Source organism: Salminus brasiliensis, chromosome 6, assembly GCF_030463535.1.
Source record: "Salminus brasiliensis chromosome 6, fSalBra1.hap2, whole genome shotgun sequence".
NCBI lineage: Eukaryota > Metazoa > Chordata > Actinopteri > Characiformes > Bryconidae > Salminus > Salminus brasiliensis.
The window spans coordinates 1184540-1199802 of record NC_132883.1 but is presented as its reverse complement, the minus strand read 5'-3'; the positions used below and the strand labels follow the sequence as shown (position 1 = coordinate 1199802).

The window sequence follows — 15263 nt, the reverse complement described above, 5'->3', positions numbered from 1 at the left end:
AGCTTCCAGATAAAGCTTCAGTTGACAGACGACTTATCATGATCAATGATCTGTGTGTGTGTGTGTGTGTGTGTGTGTGTGTGTGTGTGTGTGTGTGTGTGTGTGTGTGTGTGTGTGTGTGTGTGTGTGTGTGTGTGTTTGTGTGTTTGTGTGTGTGTGTGTGTGTGTGTCTCAGTATTTTCCAGGCAGGCCTGCGGTGAAAGGTGCTCTGAAGGCTGTGGATAACTGGCTGCAGGAGCAGAAGGAAGCAGAAATCAAATATAGCGACTTTAGAACCACGCTGGACAGCACAGTACTGGTGAGAACTGCCCCTAATGCTCCTCCTACAGATCTGTCCCAGTACTCAATGAACAGTTCCTTCCCAAAGCTTGTCCAACAGACCTCATCAAATAGCTCTATTCTAATACTCATCCTACAGCTTTATTGTAATGCTTTTCCTACAGCTCTATCCCAATTCTCAAACATCTGCTCTATACAGCAGCTCTATCCCAGTACTCATCCAGCAGGTCTGTTCTAAAACTCAACAAATGGCTTTATAGTAAAGATCAACCATCTGCTCTATCCAAATACTCATTCACCAGCTCTATTGTAATGCTTGTCCAGCAGCTCTATCCCAATCCTGAAACATCTGCTCTATCTGTATACCTCTATCCCGGTAATTATCCAGCAGCTCTGTCTCAGTCCTGAAACATCTGCTCTATCCAGACAGCTCTATCCCGGTGCTCATCCAACAGTTCTATCTCAATCCTGAAACATCTGCTCTATCCATATACCTCTATCCCGGTAATCATCCAGCAGCTCTATCCCGGTACTCATCCAACAGTTCTATCTCAATCCTAAAACTTCTGCTCTATCCAGACAGCTCTATCCTGGTGCTCATCCAACAGTTCTATCTCAATCCTAAAACATCTGCTCTATCCAGACAGCTCTATCCTGGTAATTATCCAGCAGCTCTATCTCAATCCTGAAACATCTGCTCTATCCAGACTGCTCCATCCCGGGACTCATCCTGCAGCTCTATCTCAATCCTAAAACATCTGCTCTATCCATATACCTCTATCCCGGTAATCATCCAGCAGCTCTATCCCGGTGCTCATCCAACAGTTCTATCTCAATCCTGAAACATCTGCTCTATCCATATACCTCTATCCCGGTAATCATCCAGCAGCTCTATCCCGGTACTCATCCAACAGTTCTATCTCAATCCTGAAACATCTGCTCTATCCATATACCTCTATCCCGGTAATCATCCAGCAGCTCTATCCCGGTACTCATCCAACAGTTCTATCTCAATCCTGAAACATCTGCTCTATCCATATACCTCTATCCCGGTAATTATCCAGCAGCTCTATCCCGGTGCTCATCCAGAAGCTCTATCTCAATCCTGAAACATCTGCTCTATCCAGACAGCTCTATCCCTGTGCTCATCCAGAAGCTCTATCTCAATCCTGAAACATCTGCTCTTTTCAGACTGCTCCATCCCAGGACTCGTCCTACAGCTCTATCCCAATTCTTAAACATCTGCTCTATCCAGACAGCTCTATCCCGGTACTCCTCCAGACAGCTCTAGCAGGATACTTAACAATCTGCTCTATTCCTGTATTCAACTGACAGCTCTTTTCCAAAGTTCACCTGACGGCTCCATTACGATATACAAGCATCTGCGAACCCCGTATTTATCCAACAGCCAAAACTCATCTAGCAGCTCTGTCCCTAAACATAACCAGTTTCCCTGTCCCAGTGACTCTGTCCCGGTTCTCGGTCAGCACTAGGGGTCATCAAGTCCTACACTGCATCAGTCAGAGCACTTCTGCTCAGTTCTTGCTCAGGGTGGTGGTTTTTGCAGACCGATCACACTGTTTGCTAACCCCTATATAACATAATCCAACCTTACACACACACACACACACACACACAATCTGAATGGAGTGGTCACTTACAGAGATCATTAGCTTTTAGTCAGCCAATCAATGAATCAATGGCTGAGTGGGGATGCATGATGAAGTCCAGTCAGGAAACAGACTGAAGCCTCCAATACACAGTCCAGCTCCAGCCAATCAGCTGCTGCTCCCTGCGCTGCTCCCCGCGGACTCCAGAGCTACAGTGACTAAATTAATTAAAGGGTGCGCTGAAAGACGGGAGCATATTTAAGGATTGCAGAAAAACGAAGAAGCACTTCTGGGCAGGGGGGGGGGGGGGTCTGTCTAGGGTCTGGTACAGGTGGTACGGGTACAGGTGTCCTAACTGTATTAAAGGGGCTGTTGGGGTGAATTACAGTGATCTGTGCTCGCTCCATTTAAGGATTGATTGAAAGGGAAGTTGACTGGCTCTAATGACCTGTCAAAGAGTAGTCCATTAAGGTGTGTGTGTGTGTGTGTGTGTGTGTGTGTGTGTGTGTGTGTGTGTGTGTGTGTGTGTGTGTGTGTGTGTGTGTGTTTCAGAGTGGTGATGCGGTCCTCCCTGCAGGTGTGAGGTGGGTTGGTTGTCAGGGGTCGCAGCCTCAGTATCGTGGTTATCCCTGTGCCGTCTGGACTCTCTTTCACGTATTGACCGTGCAGGCCAAAGCCTCGGGAAGCACAGGTACTCTCTCACTGATCACACACTGGTCGGTCTCAAGTTTTAAGTTTTCCTATATGGACTATGTGGTCCCAAAAGTATTGGGACACCTGCTTCTTTATTGTTTCTTCAGCCAAAGATTCTAAATGGAGCACAATCACAGCTTGTCTAGTCCCTGCAGAGAAGTACTGCCAATACAATAGGACTCTCTGGAGCAGATCAACACTGATGAGCCTACTGACTCCATGCTGCCCAATAATGCCAGGCGTGGGCTAGAGGGGTATAAAGCCCCCCAGCATTGAGGAGCTGTGGAGCAGTGGAGGAACTGTGTTCTCTGGAATGATGGTGGTGGAGCTCCATCCAGTACTTTTGAATGGGATGAGTTGTGGATGATGAGGTGGGGTGGTGATCATCCAATCAAATCCTCACAGCAATGCTCCTCCTCCAAAATCTAGTAGAAAGTCTTCTTCCCAGGACAGCAGAGAGACAGCAGGAGAAACTATTTTAATACCCTTGATTTCAGAAGAAACAATGAATGAGCAGGTGTCCCAATACTTTTGTCCATAACAGTTAGAGCATACACACAGAGTTAGTATTTTATCTGTACTCAGGTCAGGCGTACTGGACAGTGTGTGAAGTGGGTCTGCAGACACGGATGAATGAGTGTATGTAAAGAAAAGGGAGAGGTCAGAGAGTTACAAAAAAACCCACAATATCCCCCCCTGCCCCCCTTAACGATTCCCCCTCCCCCTCTCACACCCCCATAAGTGACTGTATTAAAGTCCTGTAACCCCCCCCCCCACACACACACACACACACACACACACTGTTGGAGGGGTTTGGTTTACTTTAGTGTAACTGCAGGGTTAATAAAAGCTCTACTCACTCTTAATCCAGCAACTTACAGTGGGGATGGGGGCTGTGTGTGTGTGTGTGTGTGTGTGTGTGTGTGTGTGTGTGTGTGTGTGTGTGTGTGTGTGTGTGTGTGTGTGTGTGTGTGTGTGTGTGTGTCCATCTGTCTGCTGTGGTGCCCTGGATTAGCTCTCTGTCCACCAGAAAAATAATCGCTCCACTAAACTGACCCCGTACACTCTCCGTACAGGTCAGGTATTTATTTATTTATTAAAACCACACACACGCACTCTCTGGTGTGTGTGTCTGCCCGTGCACATCAGTACTGGCAGATGATGGATTAACCTCTTTCCCAGGTTCCCAACAGGGCGAGGGTGCACGCTCGCTGGGGGTAAAGGAACAGGGCGAGGGTGCGCGCTCGCTGGGGGTAAAGGAACAGGGCGAGGGTGCGCGCTCGCTGGGGGTAAAGGAACAGGGCGAGGGTGCGCGCTCGCTGGGGGTAAAGGAACAGGGCGAGGGTGCGCGCTCGCTGGGGGTAAAGGAACAGGGCGAGGGTGCGCGCTCGCTGGGGGTAAAGGAACAGGGCGAGGGTGCGCGCTCGCTGGGGGTTAAAGGGACAGGGCGAGGGTGCGAGCTCTCTGGGGGTTAAAGGGACAGGGCGAGGGTGCGAGCTCTCTGGGGGTTAAAGGGACTGGGCGAGGGTGCGCGCTCTCTGGGGGTTAAAGGGACAGGGCGAGGGTGCGAGCTCGCTGGGGGTTAAAGGGACTGGGCGAGGGTGCGCGCTCTCTGGGGGTTAAAGGGACAGGGCGAGGGTGCGAGCTCTCTGGGGGTTAAAGGGACAGGGCGAGGGTGCGAGCTCGCTGGGGGTTAAAGGGACAGGGCGAGGGTGCGAGCTCGCTGGGGGTTAAAGGGACAGGGCGAGGGTGCGAGCTCGCTGGGGGTTAAAGGGACTGGGCGAGGGTGCGCGCTCTCTGGGGGTTAAAGGGACTGGGCGAGGGTGCGAGCTCTCTGGGGGTTAAAGGGACTGGGCGAGGGTGCGCGCTCTCTGGGGGTTAAAGGGACTGGGCGAGGGTGCGAGCTCTCTGGGGGTTAAAGGGACTGGGCGAGGGTGCGAGCTCTCTGGGGGTTAAAGGGACTGGGCGAGGGTGCGCGCTCGCTGGGGGTTAAAGGGACTGGGCGAGGGTGCGCGCTCGCTGGGGGTTAAACGGACTAGGCGAGGGTGCGCGCTCGCTGGGGGTTAAACGGACTGGGCGAGGGTGCGCGCTCGCTGGGGGTAAAGGGACAGGTCGAGGGTGCACGCTCGCTGGGGGTAAAGGGACTGGGCGAGGGTTGAGGGTGCTTGTTCATGTGAAGAACGATTTGTTTTTTGTTTGCAGTGGTATCTCTGGATGTTACTATGGTATACCAGGTGGTTGCAAAGGTGTTGCCATTATGTTTTAACTACTGTATAAACCAAGCTTCGGTTCTTGATGGATGCACGGTGTTTAAATAATAGGGCTGTAATGTGCTCTCTCTCTCTTTATCTCTATCTCTTGTAGATGCTCTGGAGGTTCTGCAGTCGATGAGGCAGTATGTGAGCAGTTTTTTCGGATGTCGGCCGTGTGCCACGCACTTTGAGAGCATGGCTCAGGAGAGCCTTAATAGTGTGAAAACGCCAGCCACCGCCGTTTGGTGGCTGTGGTCCCGACACAACCAGGTCAACAACCGCCTGGCAGGTGAGTTCTGCATGTGCAGAAGTGAGGACCTTTAACCTTGTGAACTATTATAATATATAAGCACTGTTAGTGAAGCTGAAACTGTACTATAGTGAAAGTATGGTACTGTATCCCAATCTAACTCAATTAAAGAGCTGAAACTGTACTACAGTGAAAGTATGGTACTGTATCCCGATCTAACTCAATTAAAGAGCTGAAACTGTACTATAGTAAAAGTATGGTACTGTATCCCGATCTAACTCAATTAAAGAGCTGAAACTGTACTATAGTGAAAGTATGGTACTGTATCCCGATCTAACTCAATTAAAGAGCTGAGACTGTACTATAGTGAAAGTATGGTACTGTATCTCAATCTAACTCAATTAAAGAGCTGAAACTGTACTATAGTGAAAGTATGGTACTGTATCCCAATCTAACTCCATTAAAGAGCTGAAACTGTACTATAGTGAAAGTATGGTACTGTATCCTGATCTAACTCAATTAAAGAGCTGAAACTGTACTATAGTGAAAGTATGGTACTGTATCCCGATCTAACTCAATTAAAGAGCTGAAACTGTACTATAGTGAAAGTATGGTACTGTATCCCGATCTAACTCAGTTAAAGAGCTGAAACTGTACTATAGTGAAAGTATGATACTGTATCTCAATCTAACTCCGTTAAAGAGCTGAAACTGTACTATAGTGAAAGCATGGTACTGTATCCCAATCTAACTCAATTAAAGAGCTGAAACTGTACTATAGTAAAAGTATGGTACTGTATCTCAATCTAACTCCATTAAAGAGCTGAAACTGTACTATAGTGAAAGTATGGTACTGTATCTCAATCTAACTCCATTAAAGAGCTGAAACTGTACTATAGTGAAAGTATGGTACTGTATCTCAATCTAACTCCATTAAAGAGCTGAAACTGTACTATAGTGAAAGTATGGTACTGTATCTCAATCTAACTCAATTAAAGAGCTGAAACTGTACTATAGTGAAAGTATGGTACTGTATCCTAATCTAACTCAGTTAAAGAGCTGAAACTGTACTATAGTGAAAGCATGGTACTGTATCCCAATCTAACTCAATTAAAGAGCTGAAACTGTACTATAGTGAAAGCATGGTACTGTATCCCAATCTAACTCAATTAAAGAGCTGAAACTGTACTATAGTAAGAGTATGGTACTGTACCCCAATCTAACTCAATTAAAGAGCTGAAACTGTACTATAGTGAAAGTATGGTACTGTATCCCAATCTAACTCAATTAAAGAGCTGAAACTGTAATATAGTGAAAGTATGGTACTGTATCCCAATCTAACTCAATTAAAGAGCTGAAACTGTACTATAGTGAAAGTATGTTACTGTATCCCAATCTAACTCAATTAAAGAGCTGAAACTGTACTATAGTGAAAGTATGGTACTGTATCTCAATCTAACTCCGTTAAAGAGCTGAAACTGTACTATAGTGAAAGTATGGTACTGTATCCCAATCTAACTCAATTAAAGAGCTGAAACTGTACTATAGTGAAAGTATGGTACTGTATCCCGATCTAACTCAATTAAAGAGCTGAAATTAGACCATTGTAAAGGACATAAATGCACTGTGACCTGCTGACCATTCTCTTCCCACACTGCCTCAAAGTAAATCCCTTTAATTTGGTGATCCTCTGGGCAGACACCAGCTGTCCCACACCAGCTAGCTATCTCTCTCTCTCTATCTCTCTCTCTCTCTCTCTCTCTCTCTCTCTCTCTATCTCTATCTCTCTCTCTCTCTCTCTCTCTCTCTCTCTCTCTCTCTCTCTCGCTTGTCGCTCGCTCTCTCTCTGGCGGTAGATGGTTGAGGGAACTAAACCTCTGATCAGTACTGAGTGAGTGTGTGTATATGCACTGATCAGCCCTAACAATACAACCACTGACCGCTGAAGTGAACAGCACTGATCTGGGTCCAGTGGCTCCTGTCTGCCGAGGGGTGGATCTACATATTAGGCAGTGAGTGAAGGGTCAGGTCTTGAAGATGATGAAGGTGATGAAGCAGGAAAAATGGACAAACGTAAGAATCTGAGACACTTTGACAAGAACCGAACTGTGATGTTCTAGATAATGACTGGGTCAGAACATCTCCAGAACATCAGCAAGCAGGCCCTGTGGGTGGTGTTTTCTCCCGGTATGCAGTGGTCAGTACCTACCAAAAGTGCTCCAAGGAAGGACAACTCAGTGAACCGGTGACTGGGTGATTGGCGTCCAAGGTTCACTGATGCTCATATAATAATAATATATTATTATTATTATTATATTATTATTATTATTATTGTTATTATTGCCAGGGCTGCCAGAACTAATTCAGAATAACTTTTAACATTTTAATTTCTTATTTTCTTGTATATAAAAAAAAGAAAGCATAATTTTACACAATCATTTTTAAAATCTCAGTTTTCTTTCTTTACGTTTCAGATTTTAGTTATAGATCCTCAGCCTGTCCTTTGTCCCCTAAACAAGAAATGAGGTTTAGACTGAAAGTCAGCGTTACAGCTCATTTATTCACTTACTGAATACACTCTGGTGTGTGTGTGTGTGTGTGTGTGTGTGTGTGTGTGTGTGTGTGTGTGTGTGTGTGTGTGTGTGTGTGTGTGTGTGTGTGCTATCTCAGTGGGAGTTCAGTGGTGTTAATGTCCGCTCTCATCGCACTCCGTTAATTCACTTGTTGCTCAGAATCATCTCCTGCCTGTTCCTTTGGGCGTCCACAGAGTCATGAATATAAATAATCAGAACCCCGTCCCGACAACACACCCCCGATGCCCCCCCCCCCCCCCCCCCCAGTGCCTCAAACACTCCAGCCGATTAAGTGTGTGTGTGTTCGGCATGTGTGTGCGCGTCTCCAGGGGCTTCTTCCTGCTGCTTGATAATTGATATGGCAACAGTGTCTCCTCCCAATTCCCCAGACGTGCATGACAGCAGGTGGCACGCGCCCGACACACACACACACACACGCACACACACACACACACGCCGCTATGTTAACCATGGAGAGAGATTAAGAAGCAGGGGTGTGTGTGTGTGGCCTCCCTCCCTCCTCACGCCCCCTTTGTTGCGGTGACTGGTCTCCTGAGAGCTGCTGTAGAGTGTGTGTCTGAGGGTCGTAGAGTGTGTGTGTGTTTAGCAGCCGCTGGAGCGTGGACAAAGGCCTGTTTGTAACGCTGTTGGACAATTTAACCCCCCCCCCCCCCCCCCCAAAAAAAAAACACCCCCAGGGACACGGCCACTGACAAACCCCCTGATCGCTCACCGCTAACACTCTCACACCACTTCCACTTTCTTTATTCTTCCCCACAAATAACAAATAATACTAATACAGTTATTAGTAGTGATTTTATACGTATATATAATGTATATTAGTAGTATATATTCTATTTATGTATAGGATTGTTGTGTTTATTGTTAGTAGCTATTTCTGTATGCAGTTATTAGTTATATATTAAAAATATATGAAATCATTATAAACTAATTTGATATATATACACACGTGTGTGTGTGTGTGTGTGTGTGTGTGTGTGTGTGTGGAATTATTGATTCTTTTTGAATATATAAAATTAGCAGCAGCAATTTTTTTGGTTTTGGACATATACAATTATTAGTAGGGTTAGTAGATTTATTTATTTATGTCGTCATGAGTAGCTATTGTTTTATATTTACTTTTTTTTATCATTTTTAAATATACAGTTCTGTTTTTTATATTTATGGCATTAGTATGTATTATTATATATGTATTATTAGTATTTATAATTAGTAATTATTATGGTATGTATAATGAGTAAATTATAACACTGATGGAAAACATTAGCCTTAACATTAAAACCACCGGCCTAAGATTGTCTAGGGTCCCCTTGTGCCGCCAAAATAGCTCTGATCCATCAAGGCATGGACTCCGCAAGAGCTCTGAAGGTGTCCTGCTGTGGTATCTGGAACATCAAGACTCAAGATAATTATGAAATTAATAAATGAGCTAATTACATTGATGAGAGAACGTACCTAAACCATGCTAAAGGTAACAGATAAATGGGTCAGTCTCACGTCCAGCCGGTTGCCAGGGTGTTCCAACTTGGTCACAAGGGTGCAACTTTAGTGTTTGTGAAGCGGTTGCTGTGGTATTTCAGGTGGTTCATAAATGGTTGCTAGGCGGGTCCTAATGTGTCTGCTATTGCTATAGTGTTGCTTGGTGGTATTTCAGGTGGTTGCTAGGACGTTGCTGTGACATTCCAGGTGGTTACTATGGTGACTCAGGTGAGGTGCTACTGGGCTGTGAACTCGTCTGTACAGAAACCCCCGGCTGAATATTGTTTGTCCGAAGTGCTATAATGTTGCTAGGTGGTCACCATGGTGTTACTCAAAGGTGGTATCTAGATAGTTTGGTGGTTGAGAGAGGGTGCTGCTGTGATTGGTTGGGTGTTACTATGGTATTTGTGTAGTTGTAGCATAAGAAGGGTGCACAAACCTTTTGCACCCCAGTCACATGTGTTTTCCCTCATCCTGTAAAGCTGCTGTTTTGGAGATGTGAGGGTTTTGCAGAACAGTAATGATGCACATAAATGATGTAATGTAAATAGATATTAAACATTAATCAGGTTGATTAGAAGATATTGATTAGGTAGTGATGGGTTGAGTTCTAGATAACGGATGCTGTTTTCAGTGTTCTAGCCCTGCATTAACCTGACTGCAAGTGTGTGTGTGTGTGTGTGTGTGTGTGTGTGTGTGTGTGTGTGTGTGTGTGTGTGTGTGTGTGTGTGTGTGAGTGTGAGAAGCAGCAGTTTGACAGCTCTGGAGGCGGGTGGAGTCTGGGGGGTTGGGGAGGGAGACTGTCCCTCAGGGTGGCTCTGGCGGGTGATGTGATATATGGCTTATGGGAAATGCAGCACATACATAAACAGCAGGGTGGGCTGATGGGATGTTGGGGGGAGAACAGAACAGAGAGTGACAGCGCAGTGTGACACTGCATCACCAACATCCACCTCAGTCGTGTGTGTGTGTGTGTGTGTGTGTGTGTGTGTGTGTGTGTGTGTGTGTGTGTGTGCAGCCGAGAAACACATGTAAAGCACAGGAATTTCACTTCATTACAGGAAGAGCTGCTTTCACTGTCAATTTGCGGAGCTCGGCAGGACAGACGGACACAGAGTGTGTGTGTGTGTGTGTGTGTGTGTGTGTGTGTGTGTGTGTGTGTGTGTGTGTGTGTGTGTGTGTGTGTGTGTGTGTGTGTGTGTGTGTGTGTGTGTGTGTGAGAGAGAGAGTGTGTGAAAGGGTCGTCCTATCTGCAAGCCTCATCTGTTATCTTCACCCCTTTCCCCACACCCCCCAGGACAGCCCACACACCTATTGCTCACGCTTCAGACCTGTCTCACTCACACACACACACACACACACACACTCACACTAACACACACAGATTCAGATATCCCTGTGTTCAGCCTCAGCTAGTTTAAATAGACTAAAATGTAAAGATCCTCTAATCTTAGACTCTACTAAACACAAGTCAATATGAAGACCATAGTACTCTTCTCTTCGCCTGAGTACTCTCAGAAGAGGAGGGTCTTCAGTCTGGGTTTGAAGACAGCGAGCGTTGGACTCTGCTGTTCGGACACCCAGGGGAAATTAGTCCATCACTTCGGTGCAGGACAGAAAAAAGTCTGGACGATCGTCTTCCTGGATCTTAAAGGATGGCGGGTCGAGCCGAGCCGTACTTAAAGCTGGAAGGGCTCTTGGTGCAGATCGGCTTTTGAGCATCGCCATCAAGTACTGGATCACTTAACCCTCTTTAACCCTCCTGTTGTGTTATGAGGGTCAGTATCACCACAGTAGGGTTGTGGGATGTGGATGTTGAGGGTTGGTCTTCCTTCTAGTCTGATGCTGGATGATCTTCCTATCCTGGATATTGCCCGACAATTGGTCTCCTTTATACCCAAGAGCTTGGTTGCCATTCTGACCTGATGTTTGATGATCTTCCCAGCCTGAAACCTTGGTTTTCTCTCTGGGGCCTGATGCTTGCTTTCCATTTGCTCTGTGGCTTAGTCTCTTTTCTCGCCCAAGCTCCAGGGCCTGGAAGTCTAAAATTCTTCTGACCTGGAACTTCTCTTTCTTGACCGATTCTTGACTGATCTGATCTTCATTCTCGTCTCCTGTTTGGCCTTTACATCCTTCCTCGTCTTTCTAGTCTAATGCTGATTTTTCATGGCCTGGAGCTTGGGTTTTTTTCTGACAGCTTACTTGGTCTCTCTTCCAGTCTTCTGCTTGGTCTCCCTTTAGTCTTTTGGTGCTTGGTTGCCGGATCTTCCTGGCCTGGGACGTGGTTTCCTTTCTTGCCTAGAGCTTGGTTGCCATTCTGAACTGATGCATGGTCTTCTTCCCAGCCTGAGCATTGATTTTCTCTCTGGGGCCCTGATGCTTGCTTTCCATTTGGTCTGTGGCTTGGTCTCTCTTCTCGACCACACCTTGGTTGCCTCTCTGGTCTGAAGTTTGAACTTCTTTTTGACCTGGAACTTTCCTTTCTTGGCCAATGCTTGATCTTCATTCTCGTCTCCTGTTTGGCCTAGTAATGCTTTCCCTTTCTAGTCTAATGCTGAATCCTCCTGGCCTGGAGCTTGGGTTCTTTTCTAACTGCATACTTGGTCTCTCTTCCAGTCTGGTGCTTGGTCTCTCTTCCAGTCTGGTGCTTGGTCTCACTTTAGTCTGGTGCTTGGTTGCCGGATCTTCCTGGCCTGTGACGTGGTTTCCTTTCCAGCCTAGTACTGGCCTGATCTTCAACATGCTGACTGTCCTTTCAGCTAGACTGTGTTTGTGTTTGTGTCTCCCAGGAGCTCTGAGCGAGGACCCCCACTTCCCAAAGGTCCAGTGGCCGACCCCTGAGATCTGCCCCAGCTGTCATGATCTGAAGAATGGCGGAGAGCACAGCTGGAGCAAGGACCAGGTGCTGGACTTCTTGTACGACTACTTCTCTGCTGAGCGCATCTTGCCAGATTACCTGCAGGAGGTGAGCGAGGCTGTGGCCCAGCAGAAGGCGCTGCTCAAAGCAGCCCAAAAACAGAACGACACCACCCGCAGGAGAGCCAGAGAAGCACAGGAGACCCCATCTGCACAGCCAGCTCAGGAGGAAGAGGAGGTGGTGGAGGAGGAGGAGGAGGAAGTAAGAATGGCCGTTTAGCCTATTTTGCAATTCAAATACCTGAAATTACGTCTTTAAACCAGGCTTATTTTTCAGGTATGGCTTTTGGTGACGTGGCAGTCTAGAACCACCAAAGTGCTCCAAAAGACGAGTTCATGCCTGTGTATTTGAATAACCACTCTTATCCCTAGGAGGAAGAGGGGGACGAAGCAGCTGTGGCCGCTGAAGAAGAGGAGCCAGAAGCAATGGGTGAGGCGGCAGAGGTTGGAGAACCACACCCAGCAGCCAAGAAGCCAGTTGGCGAGACCCCATCTCCGGAGCGTCTGTCCTGGGCCAGAGGACGGGTTCCGCGCCGGCCAGGCATAGTGAGGATGAAGCTGCGACAACCTCAAGAAGACATAGTGGACCTGGACTCCTTCATCAATCAACACTACAAAGCCAAAGCTCTCAGAGCGGTCGCCATGGTCCGGCAGCGTCAGGACGAGGCAGAAGAGCGTCCGTCGGACAGCGTAAGGAGGGTGAAGCGGGAGCTCTTTGACCAGCAGGAGGCGCTGCTCATGGAGCCGTACCCTCCGCCTCAGGAGAGGCGCTGGATGTCTCTGCTCAGTGTGGGCTTTTCCAGGTTGGACGTGAGTCTGTGTGTGCTGTTCTATCTGCTGTCCACCCTGTGCCTCTCGGCCATGTACCTGTACTTCAAACTGAAGAGGCGCCTCCGCAGGGCGAAAGTGGCACTGCCCTGAAGCTCCTGTACGTTGCTGTCTATACTGTGATGGGGATGGTTTTCAGTAGGGAGGCTCTGATTGGGTCCAGTATCGATTTGGGGGTTTTACAGTCCCTATTATTTGTACCCTGCTGGAAAAAACAGCTGGTTATGGTGGTTAAGATGGTTCACCAGCTTGGTTATTGACTAGCATAGTTGGATGGTTTAGCTGGTCTGCCCAGATGACCCACTTTGACCCACTAACCAGGCTAGGAAACCAGTTTGACCAGACAAATTGACCAGCATGTTGGTCCAGCAGCTTGACCTAACTAGTCAGCCACTTGGTCCAGTTGGCCATGCTGATAGACCAGCTAAACCATCAAACTCAAATGAGTCACTATTCTAGTCAAATTCCAACCAGTTTAACCAGTGAGATTACCAGTATAGGGCATGTTTTTTTCCTGGATGACCAGCTTGGACCACTTGACACCAGTTACCAGCAAAATCTGGCAGTGAGCTTGTTTTTTTTAGCAGGGTAAAGATGAGGGACGTCCAAACCAAGCTAATACTGTTTTATTAATCCAGTAAAATAAACAAATCTAAATCCTCAACCAAAGAATTTTAGAATTTTATTAAAAATAAATGACATATCAATAACCCATCACACCAACCGGTTCTATTCCAGTGTCTGACAGTACTCTCTAATACAGTGTAGAAGCTGATTGACATCCAATCGATCAGAGCTTCCCAAGAGGTTTATACACCAATCAGCCATAACATTAAAACTACCTGCCTGATGTTGTGTAGGTCCTCCTTGGGCCACCTAAGCAGCTCTGACCTGTTGAGGTATGGACTACAGTAGACCTCTAAAGGTGTCCCGGCACCAAGGCCGTGAGGTTGTGAGGTGGGCGGGGCCTCAATCCATGAGCATTAATGAGTCTCAGGGTCCCATGACCCTGTTGCCAGCACTTTTGGTAGATATTGTCCACTGCATACCAGGAGGGAACACCCCACAAGACCTGCTTGCTGATGTTCTGGAGATGTTCTGACCCAGTCATTATCTAGAACATCACAGTTTGGTTCTTGTCTTGTCTTGACCGTTCATTCACTGACTAATATGTAGATCCACCCCTCAACAGACAGGAGCCACTGGGCCCAGATCAGCAGAGGCTGACGCTTCACCTGGCAGTGGTGTTAATGTTCTGGCTGATCGGTGTAAACTTTATTATTATTTTTTTTTGGTTGATTTGAAGTGACCACACTGAAGCGCCTCGGAGTCTGAAGATGTTTTAAACCACTTGTGTTTTAATTGCTTTCTCCTGGGGGGGCGAAGAGCACCCCTCATTACTGGTCTGTTAACTGGTGTGACTGGGAATCAGAAGCTTGACTTTGCTGGTTTGATTTTAATGCCTGGAGCAACATCTCTGAAGAGTGTAACACACACTAACACTCGCACGCTCTCTCTTTCCACACTGTTGGAGTGAAGCGCCCCTCTGGGTGTCGTTAGCGGGGTCTGCGGCTGCTCACTTATTGACAGCTTTTAATGGAGTAAATAGCTGAGGAGCTCTTAAAGGAGCCGGGTCCGCTTCCCCACAGCTCCTTTCATTCATCTGATTGATTGACGTTCTCTTCACTGGCGTCCCTCCTGAAGGGTCTGTTCGACAGGGTGGTCAGACTGAGTCAGACTGAGCCTACAGTGCTGTTCGAAAGTTTGGAATCACTTCTTCTCATATTTGCTCAGTTAGGAAGGATGTAGTGGGACTGTAATATCCCCCCTGGTCTGTAGTTATTACTCACTGAAATTTATCTTCATTTTAAAACTGAACCCGTTGTTGATATTCATTTTATTAGCACTTCATTCTGAATGTTAGTGTTATTAAAAATTCATTCTGGATATTAATATTATTAAAACCTGATTGTAAGTATTATTGGTATCAATTTCATACTTGGTATTATGTTTATTATAATTTCATTTTGGCTGTTTGATGTTATACCTTTCTTGGTGTTATCTTTAATATCCAGAATAACTTTAATTTGAACTTTAATTCATGTTATTAGAAAAAAACCTATATATATATATATATATATATATATATATAATTCAGAAAAAGAAAAATATTTTCTTTTTAATAAAAACTCTATATATATCAACTTAATTCTAAATATTAATATTAGTAAAGCTTCATTCAAGCTTCATTAACTGCAGTAGTAAAAATAATATTACATTTATTCTGGATATTAATATTATTAACATTTTAATTTTTGGTATTTGCGTTAGAAATGAGTTCTGGATGTTGCTTTTTATCATGA

The 15263-nt window shown here is 46.2% G+C and overlaps 1 protein-coding gene across 1 annotated transcript in view; it reads left to right on the top strand.

Moving 5' to 3' along the window:
• qsox1 (quiescin Q6 sulfhydryl oxidase 1) overlaps window positions 1–14920 on the top strand; it is a 32972-nt gene extending 18052 nt beyond the window's left edge. The window contains exons 9-13 of the mRNA XM_072681272.1: window positions 176–298; window positions 2442–2580; window positions 4947–5123; window positions 11946–12274; window positions 12445–14920. Of these exons, the coding sequence (XP_072537373.1) occupies window positions 176–298; window positions 2442–2580; window positions 4947–5123; window positions 11946–12274; window positions 12445–12993 (1317 nt within the window). The 3' untranslated portion in view covers window positions 12994–14920. The remainder of the gene's footprint in view (window positions 1–175; window positions 299–2441; window positions 2581–4946; window positions 5124–11945; window positions 12275–12444) is intronic.
• Window positions 14921–15263: the final 343 nt, after the last annotated feature.